This window comes from Peromyscus eremicus, chromosome 8a, assembly GCF_949786415.1.
Source record: "Peromyscus eremicus chromosome 8a, PerEre_H2_v1, whole genome shotgun sequence".
Taxonomy (NCBI): Eukaryota; Metazoa; Chordata; class Mammalia; order Rodentia; family Cricetidae; genus Peromyscus; species Peromyscus eremicus.
In genome coordinates, this window is record NC_081423.1 from 13,702,197 (window position 1) to 13,724,983 (window position 22,787).

Genomic DNA, 22,787 nt, shown 5'->3' on the forward strand with positions numbered 1-22,787 from the left:
TTAATCATCATAGCTACCAATGCTTTGAGATCTACCGTGTCCTTAAATTTCATCACCTTTAGATGGAGAAATACCTGCAGTTTCCTGCTGCTCTCTCCCCAGGACCTACTCAGTGTTTACACAGTGTGGGTGCTGTAAATCCCTGTTGGACACCTGCTGAGGAAATGTAATTAAAACAGCGTTTTCAGCTTTAGCATTCCCTAGTTCTGGGTCCTAAATTTAGAACTCTGAGTTTGTGAGGATGAGGTTTTGTAGAGCATTATTGTCATTTGTTAAGCATTTCTGCATTCTACCTATTCCTTAGCTTAGTGTATTAACCTGGTGACTTCTAAGGTCCATTTTTTAACTCATGGAAATAAAAGTATAGACTATTCTTTTTCACTTGAAAATTTTGTAGATCAGAGAAATCAAAACATTTGTCAATAAACGTCACACAGTGATGCTGGAAGTCCTGAAGGAATGAGATTAGAAGAACAAGACATGTCAGTGTTCAGTGAATACTAGGTTATGGCTTGCTAAACATGAACAGAACTGCAAATTCTCCTCAGCCTACACTGATGTCTTGATAAAGCTTACAGTGGCAAGGGGAAATACTGTGAACTGAAAATTTATTTACTGACAGTACCTATTGAACATCAGAGTTCAGCCTAGCCTGCCTTAAACATGCTCACATCATGCACTTTAGCCTGTGGTTAGGCAAAGTCACCTAACACAAACTCTGTTTTGTCTTAAAATGCTCAAGATATTATTTAATTTATTGAATTTCCATACCCCCCCAAAAAAGGAGAAACAAAAAAAAAAACAAAAACAAAAACAAAAAACCACTTGCAACATATAACACTGTAAAGTACTGGCGGGTGCCCTGGTGGTCACATGGCTGACTAAGACTTTCATACCACCTGTTGCTAGCCCAGGAAAAGCAAAATTCACATTGGTATACAGTTTGTACTTAACAAGCATCACTCCCATGCCATATAGTAGAAAATGGTAAAGCAACATAAGCCAGAAACCCAACTGTATGCTTCATTAAGTGTGATTTATAAACTGAGGGAGAGTTGAGGTGCTGTGAATGATTTATAAGTCAATCTAAGAAGGAAGAGACAGGAGTTTCACAGCACATTTGTGTTGATGACAGAAAAGCAGAGCTGAGGTTTGGATGGGTTTTCTCCAAAGGCCCCAGTGTTAGAGGCTTGGTCCAGAGCCAGGGCAACAGTCAGCAGTGGTGGGACCTTAGGAGGGAGAGCCCAGTGGGATGGAGTTAGGTCAGTAGGTGCATGCCCTTCAAGGAGATTACCAAATCTTCCTTTGCTTTTGCTTCCTAGCCACCATTTCAGTATCCTGTATGAACCATCACAGGCCCAAAGGAACAGGAACAAGTGACCATACAGAGCAGAAGTCAAACTTTCTAAGTGAAAGTCAACTAATACAAGTTTTATCTAGTAGGGAGGTGGGCTAGAAGTGTGTATGTGTGTGTATACAAAGCATTGCTCCATCGTCCCAGGAGATCTTCAACACTAGAGAATGCTTTTCAAGACGGGAGTGGAGGGGTACACTGCGGATGTAGACACGGGAGGCTGTGGTAGAGAAGCAACACCCAGTGTATTTGGCAGCAAAGCTGCATCACTGAATCTAAAGCCGTTTTCTTACAGAATTTGTAGCTTACATTTACTTTAAAACCAAAATATAACAGCATGGACTAAATAATAAAGTTGTTTTAAGGATCTGAAAGAGTAAAGCAAAAGATAAATTTAATCCCAGGAAGTTATCCCAACATGCATTTATCTCAAATAAAAAATACATGAAAATACTCCCTGTAAAACCAAATGAGAAAGAATGGGGTTATGTTTCTGGAGCCTCTTAAGTTATTGCTGCTCAGAAAGTTAATTTTAATTGTTTTAAGTTGTGTAAAAACAAAACAAAACAGGTTGCCTTGGACTGACAAAAGTTTCATTATAAAACGTATGAGATCAAAAACAATCAGTTTCAGTACTTCTTAAACTTGCCCCACATTATTTCTGTAGTATGTAAAGTACTGTATTTTGAAATGGATTGTTCAAAATCTCATGTCTTGAGATGAAGTACTACAGTGCACTCTTAGACTTCATATATGGGCATGATTACTTCTGTACTTTATAGACATCGAAGAAAATAAATAAATTATGGGATATTCAGCAATCTTTAAACACTTTTTAAAGGAAAGGGCAAAACTCTGTGCCCGCATTGAGGGTTTGCTTTAGTCCTAAGTGTTCATCCACTTCCTAAGGCCGCTTGATCTTCCTGCGTTGACAAGAGTCAGGAGACCGACTTGCTTGGCTAACTTGCTATGGACACCCCGCAGCATATGTCAGCGTGCACTGGTATCTGGAGCCTCGGTTTTTCCCATCAATGAGCAACAGTGGCATTTTCCTGAAGTAGTCAATAATATCTGATACAGACAGAAAGTCCTGGAAAAGTCAAATAGGAAGATGAGTTAACATTGGAATGGACAGTGCACATTTCCTAACTGTGTGGGGTTTTTTTTTCAATTTGAATCAGTTTGGGAAAATTGTGGGAAAAAATAAAATTTGTCAAGTACTTTAGAGATTTTCTCATAGTCAACAAATTTTAAGTAAGAGATACCAGTGTTAGGTTGGGCCAGCAACATGACTCAGTGATTAGAGGCCTGACGACCTGCAGTCAATCCCCAGGAACCACATGGAGGGAGGAGAGAACTTAATGCCTACGAGTTGTCCTCTGATCTCCACCCATGTGCCATGGTGCACACAAAAATACAAGTTTGTTTTTTTTTTAACTAAAAACTTTTAACCTCTGTAGTGGCTCACCCATGGCTTGGTATTGGTCTCTGGTTTTCATTTATGCTTGGGTTTCTATATCCCCACATCTCTACAATCCAAACTCTACGATGTCTAAGGAACCAGGAGGTCAGATGGGGGTCATTTCTGGAAGTGAAGCTTTAGCATTTACCATTCCTTCTCTCTCACCTCCACACTCACAACGTGGGCTCAGTAGCCAAATCTTTGCATCTATAACCTAGAGCACTCAGTACAGTCGGTCCCACTCACCCCTCTAGATGTGACCAGAAGTTAAATTCTACCTAAACTGGATTGTATAGTTGTTCCAAGACAAACTGTCCAGATACCTCCCTCCAAGGAAATATGTGTTTTCATGTCAGACCAAGAGAAATCTTGGGAGGTGATATTCTGCTTTTGGAGAGACTATGCAGCTTTGTTGACAGGGAACAGGTGGCCTAAATGTTTGAGCAAAATCATGTTCTTTATACTCAGCATTGTCATTGATTTAAAGTATTTGTATTAAAATTATTAGTGAATTGTTTTCATTCTGTTAATGTTTCATTCAGCTGGTTTTCTTTGTGTATGCAAAAGTAGCCTAATGGTTGTTTTCACACCAAAGAGTTGACTTGTCCAAACAGGAAAATTTCTTTGGTAATATGACCATGTTCACAGAGCCAAATGTCTCACTTAGCAATAAATGCCCCAAGCATCTCAATAATCACTGTAGCAATAATTCTAGGTTTCTCTGCTTTCTTATATGGAATTTCAAATTAAATTTTTTGTTTTTTTATTGATGTGTATATGTGTGCCTGCTTGTCTGTATGTGTACCATGTGCATGCAGGTGCCCATGGAGGCCAGAAGAGGCCATCAGAGCCCCTGGAACTGGAGTTACAGGAGGTTGTGAGCCACTCAATGTGGATCCTGGGAATAGAAAGAACCCCCCGCCCCCAGTCCTCTGCAAAAGTAGCAAGTACTCAACTTTTAAGCTATCTCCCCAGCTCCTCTGATGGTATTTTAAATAAAGTTTTATAGGCAAACCATAATCTTATCTTGAAATTATGTCAAAAGAAATCAAAATGGATGATACTGCCTTTGACACTTTCTAAATGTATTTTTTAATTAATTTATTTTTTTTATTTTAAAAGTTACACTTCAGGACCAGAAACAGAGCTCTGTGTTAGCACCTGACTGATGTGTACAAGGCCCCAGGTTCAGTCCCAAGCACCACAGTGGGTTACGTCTAGGATATTGGATTATTTAGAATGAAAATACAAGAAGACCCCTCTAGTGGAGTAAATAACTCAGAGTATTTGTCTTCTTTCCTTCAGTAAGTGGAGGGCTTCACTAACGTTGTTTAACAGTATCGTTGTTATACTGCATGTGATTGAACAGCATCATTGCTATACAGCATGTGTTTTAACTGCATCATTGCTATACACCATGTGATTTCACTGCATCGTTGCTAGACAGCATGTGATTTAACTACATTGTTGCTATATAGCATATGATTTAACTGCATGGTTGCTAGACAGCATGTAATTTAACTGCATAGTTGCTATATAGCATGTGATTTAACTGCATGGTTGCTAGACAGCATACAATTGGGGGAAAGAGTGAAGCATGAAATCCTTACCTCTTTTCCTCGAAGTCCAGTCCCCAACAAGTATACTTGACTTTCCTCCTGGTAACGGATCTGAATGTTGTAAACTTTGTCTTTGTACAACACCATGAGGACATACGGATTGTTTACTGTTTTCTTAGAACTATCTCTAACCAGGAAAGTGCCGTCCTGGAAGAATAGGTGCTTGATGTTAATGGGAGCAGTGAAAGTCAGTCCTTGTTGCTTGTAAGAGACAAGCCTCTAGGGGCCTACAAAGCTGTCACTTGTCAATTGACATTGAGTTCTCCCCACAGCTGGGGACCCCAGGTACCCTGGATCTTTTGATTATTAAGAAAGACAACTGAGATTGCATCTGAAGTCTTCCAAGTTAACATATTTGGAGCTTTTTGTTGTTGTTTGTTTTTGTTTTTGTTTGTGGAGACAGTATTTCTCTCTGTGTAGCCCTGGCTGGCCTTGAACTCACAGAGATCTACCTGCCTCTGACTTCCGAGTGCTAGAATTAAAGGCATGTGCCACTACCACCTGCTTTTGAAGCTTCTTAGTATACATTTTTTTCAGTAATAAAAACAATCAGTAGGTGAGTAAAGAACCGTAAGACATAAGGTGGCCCACTTACTATACCTGCTCACGTCTGTTAATTGTCTAAACTTTCCTTTGTATGTCTTTACTCAGAATACACTTTTTACCTGTGAAATGCACCCTCTTTTACCCTACACATTTGTTGTATTTAGTTTTCACCCATCTCTCACCTGAACAAAAGAGAATGTGGACTTCCTGTATTCTTGTCACCCTTTTCCCCCAATACTTTATAAAATGTGATTTGTTCTGTACTTTAAATTTTCATACAAGAATTATTGCAATGTAATAAAACATGACAAAGATCTAATATTAAAATAGAGCTAATTAGTAAAACTAATGGAAATCACTCTCTCCTCCATGTACTTAATTAGAATGGGTTTTAAATAGCCATCAATATGCAATAACGATGTTCCTTTGTTCCTTTTATTCGTACTTAATTGACCCAGTCAGAACATATCTGGTAAAGAAACCTCTCTGGACCAGTGAGTCACAGGCTTGGCTTGAATTCAGAGTCACCTGGGGAGTCTGAAGATTCCTTCAGCCCACCCTGCACTCCCACTTATTAAAACAATCTCCCCAAAACTCACAAACCTGGATTAAAAAACAAACAAAAAAACCCCAGATGACCAAATCTGCTGCTAAGACCAAATGGTTGCTGTAGCCTTTACAGTGTGAAGATGAAGGGTTGTTCTCCCACCTCTGATCAGGGGACTCAGGGCTAAGGGTCAGTACTGGACCTGGGTTAAGACTATTTCTAGAAGACTTTGAAGATATGCCTTCAACATGGGTCTTTCCCGTGAACTTGAATGGTAACGGAGTGTTAAGAGGAAGATGAACTAGTAAGATGTCTGAAATGCTGCATGATTCCTTTGACCAAAAAGAGACACATTCATTAATGAAACTGCCTAATATTTGCCAACTGATATATAGTGATGGCTTGGAGGAAACAGTCCACGGATGCTAGTGGGTAGGATGGTAGTACTAATGGCTCTTAAAGGAACAGCACCTAGCAGCAGGAACAGCAGCTAGCTCACACTTGAGTCCCAGTGCATATCTATACCCTTTCCCTTCCTCCTCTAACATTTATAACTGCATAAAAATAAACTGTAGAATGATACCTGGTTTATCTTCCTGAGAGCAGCTTCTGCCTCTGGTCGGGTAATATATGAGGCGTACCACTCTTCATCTAGTGAAGTCTGCAAATAAATTTTAAAAAGCACTGTAAGTTCTGTAGTTACATAAGCAAACTGAAAAGAAATGAAAAGGAAAAAAACCCTAATATTTCCCATAAATCACCACCTCAGTTCTCTGGGCTTTGAAACATTTGTTTTCTTGACTTGAATCACTTAGATGGGGCTACATGGAAGGCATTTTGTGCAAACTGCTTCCTTATCATTTCACTGACTGCAAAAGGAAGGAGCCTCCCTTATATAATGGAAACTTTCATCTGGAAAGACAGAGATAGACGAACTTCTTCTGCTTATTATATAGTAGTAACATACTTAATGAAAAATTTGTTTTAATGGAGCAACTAGGAGACTTGCTTGTTCAAGGCTATAAACCAGGAAATAGATGAAAAAAATGAGATTATTTTTCTCATTTCCTAATGCCCCTGGAAGACTGTGAAAGAACACTAAACACTAGTTTTCATCTATATCTTCCCCTCAGTTTTTGGTTTATTGTGTGTGGTGCTGTCAGTCTAGAGAAGGGCTTCACCCAGTGCTAGGCAAAGGTTTGACCACTGAGCTACACAGCTGTGCTCTTAATTAAATGGCAATAAACAAAACTAACAGAAGACACAAATACAGCAGAGGAGCTGATGAGCATTTCTTATGGCCCCGTTGCTAGGGGAGAATACGGTCCCTTAGCTAGGGAGAAAGACAAGAAATCAGAAACAGCTGTATTACCTCTTCATCCCCAGGAGATGGAGGCTGCGGCCTGTTTGGAACTGGCAAGGGTAAGTTTCTACCTTCATTTCTGAGAGGTGGTCTGTTGCTGGGACCTTTCGAAGCAAAATATTTTGAAAATTAATTTACTGTAGGTCATTGTTTTCTCATCTCATAGCGCATCCATCACAGATGTTCCCATGGCAGTAGGGGCATTCATCTTTTCAAGGATATGAGGTTGTAGGGAGCCTGCATGGGACTGACCTAGGCCCTCTGCATATCTTACAGTTGTGTAGGTTGGCCCTCTTGTGGGACTCCTAACAGCAGGAGCAGGGGCTGTCTCTGACTTTTACTGGTTTTTGGGACTCTATTCCTCATACTAGGTCTTCCAGCCTTAATACATGGGGAGATGCTTAGTCTTACTGCAACTTGATATGCTGTGTTTTGTTGATATCCATTGGAGACCTGTCCTTTCCTAAACAGAAGTAGAGGAGGAATGGATTGGGGGGGGGGGGGGTGGGAACAAAGGGACAGGTTGGTGGAGGGGCTGGGAGGAGAGGAGGGAGGGGAAACTGCAGCCAAGATGTAAAACAAACAAACAAACAAATAAACAAACAAACAAACAAACAAATAAATAAATAAATAAATAAATAAAAATAAGAATATGAGGTTGGACAAATAATTTCTTCCTCTTTCAAACCATGAGGGCTCTTTGGCTGTGTTCCATACCATGGAGTGGAACTTTGAGAAAAGACCCCAACATTTCAGTAAACCCCTAAACATGCATACAACATAGTCTGGGCTCATCTATAAAAACAGCCACATTGTTTGACTATGGGCCTCAATAAGAACATGCAAAAAGCAGGCCTTTCATAGATGCCTGCCACTACAGCACACGTGGACCAACAATGTGTGAGCACACATGGCAGCAGTGAGGAGATACTATGCCCTCGGTGTCTTCACAGAGCAAGAGGGAAGGCCTGGAGAAGAGTGTTGTTTTAGAGCCACTGTTGGCTGTGGTTTTTCAGTTTGTTTTGATTTTGCAGTCCCCCAAGATGGAGAACTGTTGGACTAGAGGGTGCCATCAATTGCTCACTTGCTTTAAAAATCATCCCAGTGCAGTCCTGTCTCACAGACCTTTGCTAGAACTAGATCAATAGCATCAATGTCCAGTGGGAACTTGCTAGAAATGCAAAGTCTCAGGTGACACCCAGCCCTTCTGAATTAGATCCACTTGAACATGATTCCCAGGCGTCTGTACATACACTGAACACTGAGAACACTTACAGCAGACACTCAGTGGCAGCATCATTGGAAAAGGAAAGCCTCTGGACTCTCCCACTGACTCAGAAACTTTCGTTGTTTTTCTGAGGCATGAGCTCATGTAGCCCAGGTTGGCTGCAAACTTGCTCTTTAGCTTAAGATGATCTTACACTTTATTTATTTAGTCTTAGACTCTTAATCCACCTCCCATGGTGGAAATTACAAGTTTGAGCCACCATATCTGGTTTGATTCAGAATCTCTGGGGCTGGGTTCTTGTACAATCTATATTTTGGATATGCTTCCCAGTTCACAACCTGAGGGCAGATTCATTGCTGAGACAAGGAAGCGAAGCACTGCTCTGAGCTCTTTATCAAACCATCAGGGACATAGCGCTGGGTGGGAAGATGAGGGATTAAGGCTTGCATGCTGGTGGCGAGTGTGTGTGTGTGTGTGTGTGTGTGTGTGTGTGTGTGTGTGTGTGATTTTATGTAGTGTCTCATTCCAACAGCCCTTGGTACCTTGCAGACATTAAATTGTTAAATGAAGAAATCATATACTTTTAGGGAAAAGCCTTTGCCTAAAGGCTTTGAGACACATGATGCTGTAACCATATGGACATGTGGGTAGGCAGAGATTGTAAACATGTACAAACCTTGAGAGAAGTATGGAGGCAGGGAGGCACTCTGCTGGAAGCCAATGTTACTGTAGAAACAGAAAAGGAACAGCTTTAAGCTGGTTTTGGCATGATGGGACCTGACTGGGGAGCTGGGCTGAAGACTGTAGATGCTTCTTCCTTTGTTATTGCTGCCCACCACACCTCCCTGGCATCATGGAAGATGGAAGGGGGAACTTATGTGATGTACTTTACTGGTGTCTCAAGATGGACAAAGTCTAACAAGTTTCACAAGCCAAGGCAAACAATAAAAATAAAGCTCATAAACTAAATTTAAAAGTCACTTTTTTTTTTTTTTTGGTTTTTTTTTTCGAGACAGGGTTTCTCTGTGTAGCTTTGCGCCTTTCTTGGAACTCACTTGGTAGCCCAGGCTGGCTTCGAACTCACAGAGATCCGCCTGGCTCTGCCTCCCGAGTGCTGGGATTAAAGGCGTGCGCCACCACTGCCCGGCCAAAAGTCACTTTTTAAAATGGGGCTGTGGTTTGAGGTCTTTGAGTCGACAGAATGGCTAAGAAGGAAGACACACTAATCAGTGTGCATGCGAACAGTAAAACGCCAGGAGATACTGGTCTGCAGGGAGAGGGTGGGGAGAGGGGGGAAGAAAGTGCTGGGTGCTGCTGCATCTGAGATACATTTGCAAGGCTGGGATGGGAAAGAAAATCTGTGGAGGTGCTGGAATGCTATCTGTTCCCTCTCTGCTATAATGCACTAACACCAGCCATTAGCCCACATAGTAAATGTCTGCTCTGCACACCCGATCTTCTTGGCAGTTTTCAAGAACAAAAGATGTGGTTAGAGCCATATGTGAGATAATGCGCCCAATTGGACATAGCAGTAGAGAAAGCCGGCTGGAGGAATGAACAGAAAGAAGGCGTGAAGACCTCGGGGCAAAGGGAAGGCTTAAGAATTTCCCCAGAGAGTTGGCAGAGGTGGATGGGTTGTGCTGGTGGTTCCATTTTCCACAGTATGTAGGGTGAGAACTTGGGCTTCTTTTGAATACTAAAGGGTTGGTGGACCAGCAGGCCAGAGGCCCTGGGGAACAGCTTGAGGCAATCCATTGGCTTGCCTGGGAAGGGATGATCTAGGTCTTGCTTGGTTCTCCTGGCCATGCCTCTGTTTCTGCATGGTCTTAGTATGCCTGAGAAATTCTAGTTTTAGAGAAAACAATCCTTTTGAGGACAGCTCCCAAGCATGGGTGCTTGGCCCCTGTCATGTGCAAGGCACATTCTCTGTTTTGCCATCCAAGATGAAAGAGAGACTCAAGAACTTCAGTTAACTGTGTTTCTTAATAATGTTTGTTTGTTTGAAATTAGCAAGTGAAAACACCCGCTGTTTTCTGTCAACATGTCCATACCTTGGGACAATCTTGAGACAAGTCAGCCTCCACTCCCCTCAAACTCAGAAACTCCGAGAACAACTGGGCTTTCAGGTTGTCCTCCAAGCTCATTTCCCTTGCGAGGAAAGACAGTTCTGCCCAATGGCTCATTTCTTTCTTGCTCAAGCTACCCGGCATTTACCACAATGCTAAGCTGAACTGGTTGGTTGTAACTGTTAAATGTGACCCAGCCTAAGATCTCCTGGGAAGACAGTTTCAACTGAGGAATTATCTAGATCACATTGGCCTGTGGGAGGATCTGTGGGGAATTGTCTTGATGGTCACTTGGGGTAGGAGGATCCAGCCCACCGGAAGTACACTATTTCATGGGCCCTTAGGACCTGGACTGTATATGAATGAAGAAAGCCAGCCAGGGAAAAAGTTAGCAGGCAGATAGCATGGGTACATTCATCTCTCCATGCTCTGGCCTGTGGATATGATGTGACTAGCTACTTGAGTTCCCACCTCAGCTTTCCTGCAATGTTGGACTAGAACCTTAGGTTGTAAAAGAAAACAAACCCTTTCTCTGCTATGCTGCTTTTTGTCAGAGAATTTGTCAAAGCGACAGACATGAAGCTGGAACACAAGCCCCAGACATTATTCTTAGTTAGAACTGAGTGACTCAGCCACGAACCTTTCTGAGAAGGCTCCCGGCATGTGAGACAATGGGAATGTGTGCTTGGAGCTGGGCTTGGCAGATCTTGAAGGGAATGTGTTGGAGCTCATAGAAGGTAGTGATGGCTGGGGCAAAGGTCTTTGATGCACTGTGGGGGAAGAAGAAAAAAATGAATAGTCAGAATTCAAATCTGGGGACATTCAGAGTACCTCCCCAGCTTAAACCAAACCCAAACCCAAAACCAGGTGATATAGAGAGATAAAAATCCAGAAGTTCAGATATAATTAGCCAATGGTAGGAAGATAACCTACCTCATATTTTTTTCTAGATAATTCACCACCTTAGAATGCACTTAAAATTGTTGTTGTTCTCTATAGTAGATTTTTCATTTTACTTTTGAACTACTTACTTGGCAGAAAATTGTTAATGGAAAACTTGTGAATTTCAGAGATGATTTACAATTTTTATTTTGTCATTTGCAAGCCCAAACCATATGCTGTTTTCTTTATCCACAGTTACTGGTTCTGTACCCGTGTATGAAGAGGGTATAAATATTAAAAACTTTCCTATTAAGACATATATGCAATTTTCTGCACAGTTGGGTATTCTGAACACATGAACCTAAGTTTCCCTTGGTAAACCAATCAAGTTATTCCATTTTACTATAGCCATGAGGTGTAGCAACTGATATATGTCTGTTTATGTTAATTTGACATGTAGGGTTCCATACTCAATAATACTATTTAAATGGCTGATCAGAAAAAATGAGAGAATAGAAGTTTTAAGAAATAATAATAGATTGTAAAAAAGATCTCTAGACATACCATCATCTTCATCCTGTAAGGGAAAAATAGTAAGAGATATTAACTTATCATCAAAGTAGCATCCATCAACACCAACCCTCTCTTTTGTGAGCTGTGGAGGTTTTCAAAGGAGAAGAGGCAGGTTGGAAACTTTTGTGTGAAACTTAGACTCTGCAGCATCTTCCTGACCCCTTCCTCCATTCCTGACCCTCAGTGTCCTTGCTATTACCCTTGGGAATGAGACTGCCAAGAAGCCAGCCGCCCAGGACCTCTCAGAGGGACGGGAGCAAGGCCATTCAGCCTGAGGAACTCAGCAAAGCTGCAGACACTGGTATTTAGCAGACTCTTTGGAGGTCTTGCTCTCAGTACCTGACTTCAGAGGAGGGCAGGGCAGATGGAGTCCCTCCTCCCCAGTCCCTACACTGGTAGCCTCTGGGCCAAGCATTTATTAAATGACGTTTCACACTTACAGTCTCTCTTCTGTCTGGTCCCCGTCCATGCCTGAAATGAATTAGAGCACAGGAGTGAGCATCCAGAGTTTCGAAGAGCCAGCCCCAGAAGATAATTTCAGTAAATTGCACAAGGAGAAATAAAACCCACTGAACCGTGGCCCAAGGGGAAGTTGCAAATGCCAGCAGAAATGCTGGGGAGAAGGAGAGAAGGGAGATGTGGCCACAGGATGCTCTGTTATCATTGCAAGCTGAGCTAGGCAAACCTTTGTTCTTCAGAGCTACTGTAGCAAATAATTACATAATTATACATATATATATATACGTTTAGTCAGCTTTTAGTAGCTATTAAATTTCACTGAGTAGATGTTTTTCCAAGCAAATAAAAACATTTTCAGTAATATTCTTCTTTGCTGAGGTTTTAAAGCAGACACCACAGGGTCTGCCCTTCAAGTAATAAGAAAACAGTTGGCAAAGGTCCCTGTTCTGGGCTTTTCCAATAGGCCATTGGCACAGAAGAACAAGCTAGTCCAACAGCTTTGACAATAGCTATCTAAGGGCTGCAGAGGCATCTGCACTTCCTGGGAGAGAGGGAAAGAAGTTAGGAAAGAGAGGAACAATTTGTCGAATAGCTAAAGCCAGATGTTTCTCCTATCATCCTTCAGTTCTTCCCATTTGGTTGAAAGTTTTGATATTTTAACAATTGTGATTGTTTTTCCTGTATTTTGGTTTTGTTAAATAATGCATTATAATGTTATGGAAGTCAACGACAGAGGATTTTCCTGGTACACCCTAGCCCTAGTCCTGACTAAATCCACACAACACTCAAGCCAGGGCAATGGCTATGAATCTTGATAGACAGATGAGATAATGAACCTCACTGTGCCTTCCCCAAGTAGCCTGGCTGGCCCACAACAATCCCGGGTACACTTGTGTCATTTGGTAAGTAGACCATACATGATTTTATTAGAGCAGAGGTAAAGCTGCTAGAGCCAAGCTTGGTCTCCTGTGGTTGGAAAAGTGGTTGAGCAGTAAGAAAGAGACTAATGCTGGCCTAGAAACCCCCAACCAGTCCTTCCTCTCTGCTCCCTCATGACAAAAAGCGATAAATACAGCATCCGTGCTGTTCAGGCTTCAGTCCGACAAAGGTAGAGAAACCCCAACAAAAACGAGACCTGCTTCAGACAAGGGCTCCCACAGCAGCCACCCTGTACTCCCCACTAAGTACTTCTACTCGCTCCTCAGCTCGATTCCATTCTCTTCACAGACCTCTGTACTTTTCATCTAACCAGCAAGGGAAGGTGTCCTCGCCCTCCCAAGCACTGGGAGTTCAAAGGCCCTCTGCAAGCGAAACAGGACAATTACTTTGGAACCGGTGGCTTCTTTGCTGTCAAGGGTCCACTCCTTTCATTCCTTTCGTGTCTGTCCATGGCTGGGGGTAAAGGAGGCTTTTGTATCTTGGGTAAATGCTCCCCGAGAGTCCTGCTGAGTGTACAGAGAAAGGATGTATTTGTAAGAAACCACTTTAACTGGGCAGAGAGCTGCAGGGAAACTCTGGGGCTTGACACAGTACAATAGAGGCTTACCTTCCCACGGGGGCTGAGGGCTGTAAGACATTAGAGAAGACATGTGAGGGTCCAGCACTTTCCAGAGAATAAGGACAAGACCAAAAAAATCAAAATGAAAACTAAAACCACAAACGAACCAGAAAAACAGCTTACCTTGTCAGAAAATGTTGGTTTCTTTCCTGGAAACAAGAGAGAGTAGAACATTCAACTGGGGACAAGTGTGAGGTTGAGAATAGATTCTGATGAACACTATGTCTGGGTCTCTGGGGAAGACTGACTTCAAGCTGGGACTTCAGATCTTGAAGGATCTTTTGCAGAGCACCTGATCTTCTTGGCTTAAAAATACTGCTTGGCTTGTCCAAGTCACACAGCTGTGTACATGCTAACGGGATGTGGGGGCCTATGCTTCTTTTCATCCTGTGACTTAGTATAACTGAGCATCAAATGGATTGATGTCTTCTTGGGATTTTACTTTTCTTTCATTGATTAAGCATCTGTTGTCCAGCATATTTTGATTTTTGAAGTAAACCTGTGTGTCATGAAGGAGTAATTTTCCTCCAAACACTTGGTATTATGTAAAGAACTCAATTTGGTTTCTGAAAAAATTATTAACTTGGGAACAAGGGCTTTAAGAGATTGTCCTGGTATACCAGAAACTATTTGAATAGTGATGATGATGGTCATTGTGGTGATGGTTATGGTGGTGGTGGTCATGGTGGTGGTGGTCATGGTGGTGGTGGTCATGATGGAGCAGGCACAGCCCAGGGACTAAGAGCAGGGGATCTCAGATCAGCTGACCTGGGTTTAGGTCTCTGTCATCATCATGTGGTAGCTGAGTGATGTTGGGGAGTTACTGTTTTGTGCCTCAGTTTCTTTCTCTGTAAAATGAGGATGCTTCTCACAACAGCACAGCAGTAAAGTGATATGGTGTGTATAAAAAAAGTGCACTTAGCTCGCTATAAAAGTAGCCATTATTATCATGCATAAAATCTGAGTAATACCAACCTAGTGTGAAGGGCTCTCGGTCGAGAGGCGCCAGTGAGCGGTCGAGGGGAGGTTTTGTGCTTCTGTCTATTGATGGAGGAGGCACTGGAGTGGAAAAGGCTGAGGTCAGTTAAAAGAAGAAAGCTACTGGCTGGGGATGGGGTAGGTGGGCCGGTGGTCAGAAGGCAACCCTATGCTTACACTTTGCTGGTTTGTGGTTTCGATTTCTGCTGGGTTCTTCATGGGTGGGTTGGGGTGGAGACAGTGGCTGCGTGAAATTTAAAAACAAATAAACAAATGTTAGGAAGCTTTTCCACATACCTTAGCAAGACTTGGTGGCATTGTCTCCCCAAGTCTATCTGGACCTGCTCCCCTTTCTCCATCTTCAGGTCTCACCGGCAGCTCACCATCCCCCTGTCAGCTGAGCTGCTGAGGTCTCCTCCTCTCTGAGCTTCCTCACTCTCTCATGCAAAGGGCTTTCTGCACAGCAAAGGAGCACACAGAAACTCCTGCCAAGGCCTCCAGGGGCTCTAGGCACATCAGAAATGAAACCCAAGCCTCATGTGAAGTCCTTCATGAGATGCTCCTGCCTGCCTTTCCAAGGAATTTTTATGCTCTTCTCTGATGCTCACAGGATCCCTACATAAGGGTCTCCTTACAGTTCTCACAAAACCCAGAGCCCATACACACTCTTGAACATCTCTGTGGCTGTGTTTCCTCTGAGTGGGATGTTCTTTCTGCTTTCTGTCAGTTTGGTACCCTTGGTCACGTTACCTGGTTTTCTACCTTCCTAACTACATATGCAAAACATTTCTACATCTATTTACTTGTTTATCATCAAAACTTCACGAAAGTCAGGGCATTCTGGACTGCTCATACTCTTCCCCTGGCACAGAGAATACTGCTGTGTAGTAGCCGCCCAATCAATATCTGTTAACGTGATGGGCAAATTCTGCCTCCCAGTGGTGGAGGTGAAATTCTCCAGACTTCAAAAACAAAATGCCTGTGTAGACACATGGGGCTCCATGAAGCCCCTTTGCAAAAGTGCTATGCCAGCAGGAGGGGGCCGTCTATGAGAAGGAGATCCTCACTACAGTGAGGACTCCATATTTGCCAGGGTCCGCCTTTCATCCGAATCTTCCTTTCTGGTCCTGACACTTGGACACTTGGCACAGTTGTTAACGTGCCCTGGCCACTTGGGGAAAGAGCACATCGCCAGATACTGACTCCTTTAGCTTTGTGTGAGCGCCATAGGAGCTGGACTGAATGCTGAAAGGAAAGAAAATGGGGGGGTTGCTACCACTGTTTCTCTCCCGCTTCACTGCATTGGAAATTTTGTTGCCTGAAGGCGGCGGTCATCCCTGAAGTTTCGGGATCTGGCCAGCAGGTGGCGCAATACTGCGTGCAGGAGGGAGGCCTAGATTGGGAACCTAGGCAACACCACGAGATACCGAACCAGACTCAGTTCTCCCACAGTTAAATAGATGAATATTGGAAGGCGAGTCCCTCATTAAACACACAGTTCATATTGTTTATGGTACCAAAAAATGCCAATAAACATTATGACATAAATAGAAACTGCTTATGTATCACCACAAAATCGGATCGCTGAGTGGAGCGTGCAGGCTTGCCTTTTCCCTGGTGTTACCGTTTCTTACAAACTTAGAATCAGGTAAAGATGTCTAGTTCCTTTTCTGTCTGCTAATGAAACAATTGCTGCGGATACAAAGTGGCCTGAAAGAAAGGGAGAAAGAGGCTTACTGAGTGATTCCGGCCTGTCGGCAAGGGAGGGAGGGCGGCCATTGGTCTCTGTGGGGGCACCGGAGGATGCTGGGAGACCTTGCTGGTGGGAGGCCGGTCTGTGAAAACACAATATTCAAGTGAGAGAAGAAATAAAAACTTGAAAGAGAGTGTTGTCTAAGTGCAGAGTTCTCTTGGAACATGCTATGCCGACCCATGCAGCTTGAGGTGCCAAGAACACCTGATCCTGGACCCCCAGACCTCCACCAGCACCAGCATGAGTCCCAGCTACAGTCAGACCCGGCCTGGGTCCTACAGGAAGCGGGAAGTCCTTGATCCCTGTCTGCTCCACTTCCTGTTTTGACTCTTCAAACAGGTGATATCTGAGACACTGCCAACCAAAAGGAATCCTCTACAGAACTACCCCAGTGAGTGTTTTCAGATAAAATTCTACATGTGTGGGTGTACAAATGTATACATGCATGGACACATGAGCCTGCATGCATATATATGCACATAATGTGTGTATGTTCACAGGCATGTGCACATATGTGCACCTAGAAACACGTGTGTATGCTGACATTTATGCATGCACAGACACATGTGTGCATGCCTGCATGCATATGCTCACACTGCACATGAACTTACTTATCAGTGTTACATTAGCTGCTACCCCTCAGGGCCCCCTTGTTGTGTAGCTTCCTTCCCTTTACAAATGTTCTGGACTCACCCTCCTACTTCCTCCTTTTCCTGTCTCCTCCCTTAAAGGGAGGAGCTGGCCCCCAACTCTGTTACCAAGTTAAATAGCACATGGTCTCACCTGAGACGCTCACATTACTCGAACTGCCACAGAACTGCTCAAGAGCAGCTTGATGAATTTGGGGTTTGTTACCCCTTTGGCTGGGAGAGGCCAGAGTAGAACTGTGAGGCATGAGCAGCAAGTGGCCAAGGGCTTCCTGGCATCTTGTGCTTTTCACTTTATCACACCTGTAGAAACCCTAACTGACTATGTTAGTTTTAGGAGGAGTGTGGAGGGAGTCTGGTACTTGGGGTTGGAAAAAAATCCTGAGTGCTCTCCTGATCCACTCTTGTGTTAGCCCTAGGAGGAATGTCATTTCCCTTCCGGAAGGCATGGGCTCAGAGCAAGGGCAAGCCTGGTCTTCTCCACATCATAGGCCACCTTTTAGCTCCTCCGATATGTCATATTCCCTGGGGCCTCAGGGCCTTTGCATGGCCATTTCAACTGCTTCAAATGTTCCTCCCTTACCCCACTCAGCCTCATCTAACCAACTCTAACTCTTTCCCAATAGTCTATTTAATATCAGCCGAAGACTGTCACTCAATGTCACATCCCGAGGGAGCAAACCCTTTTATCATGGTGGCTAATGAAATAACACATGCAATTGTTTGGTGTGGCCTCACCCACTAGACTAAGAGTGCTGGAGGTTGAGGTCTGTCTTGATCACTCTGTCTTTGTGACAGACACCGAGAGACACTCACCAACCTGGTTTCCCTTTTCTGCCCCACTCTCCCAAGTCTGAAGCAGCTCTGATGATGATTGAAGCTCCCTGCCTGCTGGCTTTAGTGTTCTGTCCTTCAGTACATGAAGTGAGGTGACAGAGTGGAGTCTGAACCAGACTACAGCACAGCCCCCAGGGTTAGACACATCGCTGCCTGGCTTCAGAGGAAGCCAAGTGTGCCTTTGTTCATTTTCTGTCCCCTCCTCTAATAGAAAGTAATTCCCACAAGACAAATGTGCATCTCCCTTCCTGGTAGCTTCCAGCACATGCTGTCTGGCTCACAAGAGGAGATGAGTAACATTTGTGACTTCGTGAAATAATGAACGAGTGAACGAGGAAGGATATATGGGTAGAGAGAACAGGCAGATGAGGAACATCCTAAAAACGGTCTCATTGTAAAGGCAGGACCAACTCCTCTGAATACCTTCACATTTATTGTGACAGTCTGCAAATGGCAGTGCCACACAGCTGCCCTCTTTCTGGCAAGCCTTTGTCCTCTCTTCTGTCATTAGCCTGAGGAAATGGCTAGAAGGGTAGATTCTTTGGTCTCAAGCCACCCAGTTTTTCAGAAGCTGAGCAAAAATCAGCACCCAGAGCAGCTCAATGGGCAGCTTGTCCCCGGGCTGCCAGGGCCAGCAGGCTGCAAAGAGGCTCTCACCGATGTACATGGAGTTGGTGTTGGGGAAAGGCTTGGCGGGCAGGATGGAGTTCTGCAGAGCCTCCTCGTCATTGGAGGGTGGAGGCTCATAATCATCAACATCATTCACCAACACCTCTTCTTCCTCATTGGGGGACTCGTAGTCACCATCGTCCTCCCCTTCCGGATCATCGTCATTGGGACTTTCATAGTCATCTTCTTCCTGTGAACACAGGGGAGGAACAGCACAGTTTGTACAGATGTCACAGGATGACGTTTTTACAGTGTGGATTCTGTGAGATCTCTGCCTAGGATCTCAGCATCCTCTGGGCAGATCTATCACAGAAGCAAACTATAAAGTATAGTGGCCTCGGGACAGGATTGAAGACTAACCTCCAGCTGAGCACAGGAGGGCTTAAGACAAACCTCGGCAGGGATCCAGCTGCTGTGCTGAAGCACAGACTCATCTGAGGGAACCTATTCTCTTGTTTCTTTTGTACAAAATAAATCTGTTGCATTCCTTTGTTTTTCCATAAAAAAATACTTTACCAAAACACATTTTCTTTCAAATGAAATGCTTTCAGTTACTCGAATCCCAATAAGACAAGGGACACTCCCTCCATGAATGTTTTTTAAAGACCTAAAGAGACCAGAAAGACCGCTTAGACACGGGCTGGGCAGCCTGGCCCCCAGATCTGCCTCTCCCCAGCAAAGGGGTCTGCACAAGCACACCCTCCAGCAGGCTTCCTTGCTTTCTTTTCTGTCAGAGAGTTCTTAGCCCCCACCCAGCTTCATGCATGGTGACAATGTGTAGTTTGAGGTGAGGGGATGCACAATCCATCAGACTCTGAAAGGTGTTGTCAATGTGACCCTAACACTTCATTCTGGAACTCTTCCCTCTGTGTCACCAATGGTGACTTAAGTCCATGAGAAGAAAAGTTAGAGTAGCATAGATTTCTAGGAAAGATAGAAGAGAGGGTGGGATTGCTATGAGGCTTGGTCGTGGTGAGCGATGGTGTGGCCAGCAAGTTATGGCCCCACCTCCATATTCTTCCAGAAAGCTCTCCTGTCACAATTGAGCTCACTCATTTGCTCACTGCCCGTGGCGGCTTCTATTCCCCAGGAGCAGAGCTGGCGAGTAAAGGAGAAACCTCTGGGCTTCCAAAGCTGGAAATATTTACTGCCGGGCCCTTTCTGGGCCCTGAAATGGGATGTTTCAAGGCCTTGTTGGTGGAGGGAGCTTGCTCCTTTGTCAGCATTACGACGATCAATGTAAAGACACTCTGGCCATCACTATAAAGGTGATTTGCCCTAAACCATACTCACAAAGGATGACCAGCCACCATTGTCTTCTTCATGGCTTTCTGTGAAAGAGATAACACCACCATCAGCACCCAACAGAGTCAGAGCAGATCTCCCTCCCAGTGTCCATCACAGGCCTTTTTCCTTCCCTCTACATGCTTCAGGGCCAGCAACTGCTGTATTGAGTACAGTTTACCCTACCAGAACTCATGTTAAATCATGATGTAATGGTATTGAGAAGCCGTGGGATCCTTAAGAGATAATTAGGTCAAAGGGACCTCATGAATGGATCAATATCTTTCTCCAGAGACTGACTTGGGTCTCTCCAGACTGGAATAGGTGTCACAGGAGTCCTCTGGGCCTGGAGACTAGATTACTTGTTACAGGCACACTCCTGGTATGTCACTTCTACCCATGCCCCTTACTGGTCGCATGTTTCCCCACCTGATGCTATTTGTAATGAAGGTGAATTTAGCCAGAAGTTGAACTGAAGGCAGCACCATGCTCTTGGACCTCTAGAACTTTGAAATTAATAAGTCTCTTTCCTTCATAAAGTAACCAGCTTTAGGAGCAGTATTATGGCAACAGAAAACATACTAAGAGAGCAACTAACTATTGACCATATCGTTTCTATCTGAAGAGTTCATCATACCAGAGAGCAGCAGTAGTACCTAATCTTTCTTGTATGTATTATATAAAGTTACCCAGGGTTGCTTTCATAGAGTAAGACCTGGGACCTTATTCATGGGGTTTCTTAGTCAACAGGACTGGATAGGGCCCAGGAACCCAACTCAAGATGTTTTGTGCAATTGAACAATGGAAAACTGCTTGAAAGACTCAGAAATGAGACATGGCTCAGCGCAGGCGCTCAGAGCTGAGTCTAGGCTCTCCCACAGAGCAAGCAGAGTTCTGCAGCGTACCTCTAGACTGGCATCCTTCCTCCTCTCAGTGGGAACCCAAACTCTTTTATGATGAAGACCTGGCTAGTAAGCTAATGAGTCGAGTCCCATGAAAGGTACTCAAGGAGGCCAGAACTGAAGCACGGTTCACCTCCTAAAGCAGCTGCCTCTCAGCCCTGGTACCTTTACCTGTCTCCTCCGGAAAGCGCTGAACCTGGGTTCTGCAAAGGCAAACAACAGCATCAATGTCCTGTCCATCTAATGGCATCTCCTTTCCTCAGTCCAGCCCTCTGCACCAACGGGGATTATATCTCCCTGCCCAAGACTTGTCCCCTCATTGCTTAGGAACCAGAGTTGAGCTGTGCCTCAGTTTCTAGAGTCCACTAAAGCCACACTGGTGTCACAGCCTGTGACTCTTTAACAATCTAGGGAATGTTCCCCTAATGTCCTGGACCCAGGGGCAAAATGTTCATGACTCTTCATGACCCCTGGGACAGAGGGGACCACCACAGGTGAAGCAGTAGGGGCAAAACCCGTGCTACAGATTCTTTTAAAGGCACATCTTGGGATTTTAATTCTTGAGTTCCGTTGTAGTGGTGGCTAGGCTGGAGCTGCCTACTCACTTGCGTGTAAAAATGCTTCTTCTCTCTTCATTCTTGTTGATATCTTGACTTAACTTACTGAGAAGCCTGCAAGAGAAAGACACATATGAAGAGACAAAACAATCCCCTGCTAGTCTCCACCTCCCTTCTGCTCTCTGACCCACATGACCTCTAAGCACTAGGCCAAACCTGGCCAATCTTCCTTTTGTGTCCATCCTTTTCCCAAGCCAGCCTCACACCTTCAACTCCATTTCTTGCTCCCACCTGGCTAGACCTTGTCCCCTCTTTCCCCCGGGACCTGACCAACCACTTCTGCTCCCATGAAGCTTTCCATCACCAGCTGACCCACATCTACTGAGTCTTCAAAATCTGGCTCTGAGCTCTCCTTAAAAACCGGTCAGTTTACACCTGCCTCCTCCCTGCTCTGAAGGTCTGGGCCCTAGGATCTGCACACTGGAGCTGTATCACTTACTGATCTGTCATTCGTACACTGTGGTCCCTTGAGCCTTGGTTGATATTGCTCACACATGTGATCGAACCATACGCTAGACCCAGAGGCCCATGTGTATTTCTTATCACAACCTCCAGTGGGCTGTTATTCGTCCTGTTATCTCCCTGAATTGTTCCTCTTTGCATCTGCTTAGTGACATAGTATGAGGGTCAGTCTTGCTTATGTCATATGGTATGGGATAATCCATCTTCCTTAGCAGTTTAATTGGATTGAGAGACACCTAAGAGATTAGAACAGCACACTTCCCGGTGTGTCTGTGAACATGTTTCCAGAGATGATCCGATCAGGAGTGCTCTGACCTTAAGTGACAGTTTGACTCATTTGAGGCAGGACAGAAAAATGAGTAAATGATGGAGACATAGGAGAGGAGCCCCTCACCCAGGATCTATCTACTCAGAGACTCTCTCCAACTTAAAGTCAAGAACTCCAGCACAGTTAACATTTACGGCAAAAGCTGTGCATTTTATATAGAGATATTTTAATAAGAATATAAAATAGCAACAAATCATGCTTAAGACCTATGTGTACATGACCTTTCTCCTATCCCAGCTAAAAACCTACAGTTTTCTAGGAATCTTACTAGACTCCACTGGCAGTGAAGGACATGTCTTCACCCCTTTGCACAATCTTGTGGCTCATAGTTTATTTTTATAATATTGTAATCCCATGGAGCCATCCTATAATCTCCCTTATCAAAAGAGGCAGACTGGGTGGTGTCTGCTCTCTGTTGTAACTTGTGAGAAACCAAGTGGACTATATGGGGACTGCTAAGACACTTGAGGCTACGGTCCTTGAAGAAGCCCATGCCCACTTCCTCTGTGTAGCTTCTTCTCCCTCTGGGGGTGTCTCCTTCTAGGAACCCCTGTGTTTAAATCTATGTCAAACATTCTTTTCATTTTTTAACTCTGCTCTGCTTCACACTGACTCATCCTGAAATTCTTTTCTCCAGTGAAGTCAAAGATGGA

At 44.0% G+C, this 22,787-nt stretch overlaps 1 protein-coding gene across 1 annotated transcript in view; it reads right to left on the reverse strand.

Annotated features, from left to right (window-relative positions):
• Window positions 1-914: 914 nt before the first annotated feature.
• Lcp2 (lymphocyte cytosolic protein 2) overlaps window positions 915-22,787 on the reverse strand; it is a 42,306-nt gene continuing 20,433 nt past the window's right edge. The window contains exons 4-21 of the mRNA XM_059270220.1: window positions 21,333-21,398; window positions 20,899-20,930; window positions 19,835-19,872; window positions 18,530-18,731; window positions 16,373-16,470; window positions 14,813-14,879; window positions 14,633-14,716; window positions 13,781-13,806; window positions 13,646-13,665; window positions 13,425-13,544; window positions 12,081-12,111; window positions 11,632-11,644; window positions 10,826-10,955; window positions 8,796-8,845; window positions 6,901-6,995; window positions 6,112-6,189; window positions 4,427-4,582; window positions 915-2,444 (exon numbers count right to left, since the gene is read on the reverse strand). Of these exons, the coding sequence (XP_059126203.1) occupies window positions 2,322-2,444; window positions 4,427-4,582; window positions 6,112-6,189; window positions 6,901-6,995; window positions 8,796-8,845; window positions 10,826-10,955; window positions 11,632-11,644; window positions 12,081-12,111; window positions 13,425-13,544; window positions 13,646-13,665; window positions 13,781-13,806; window positions 14,633-14,716; window positions 14,813-14,879; window positions 16,373-16,470; window positions 18,530-18,731; window positions 19,835-19,872; window positions 20,899-20,930; window positions 21,333-21,398 (1,429 nt within the window). The 3' untranslated portion in view covers window positions 915-2,321. The remainder of the gene's footprint in view (window positions 2,445-4,426; window positions 4,583-6,111; window positions 6,190-6,900; window positions 6,996-8,795; window positions 8,846-10,825; window positions 10,956-11,631; window positions 11,645-12,080; window positions 12,112-13,424; window positions 13,545-13,645; window positions 13,666-13,780; window positions 13,807-14,632; window positions 14,717-14,812; window positions 14,880-16,372; window positions 16,471-18,529; window positions 18,732-19,834; window positions 19,873-20,898; window positions 20,931-21,332; window positions 21,399-22,787) is intronic.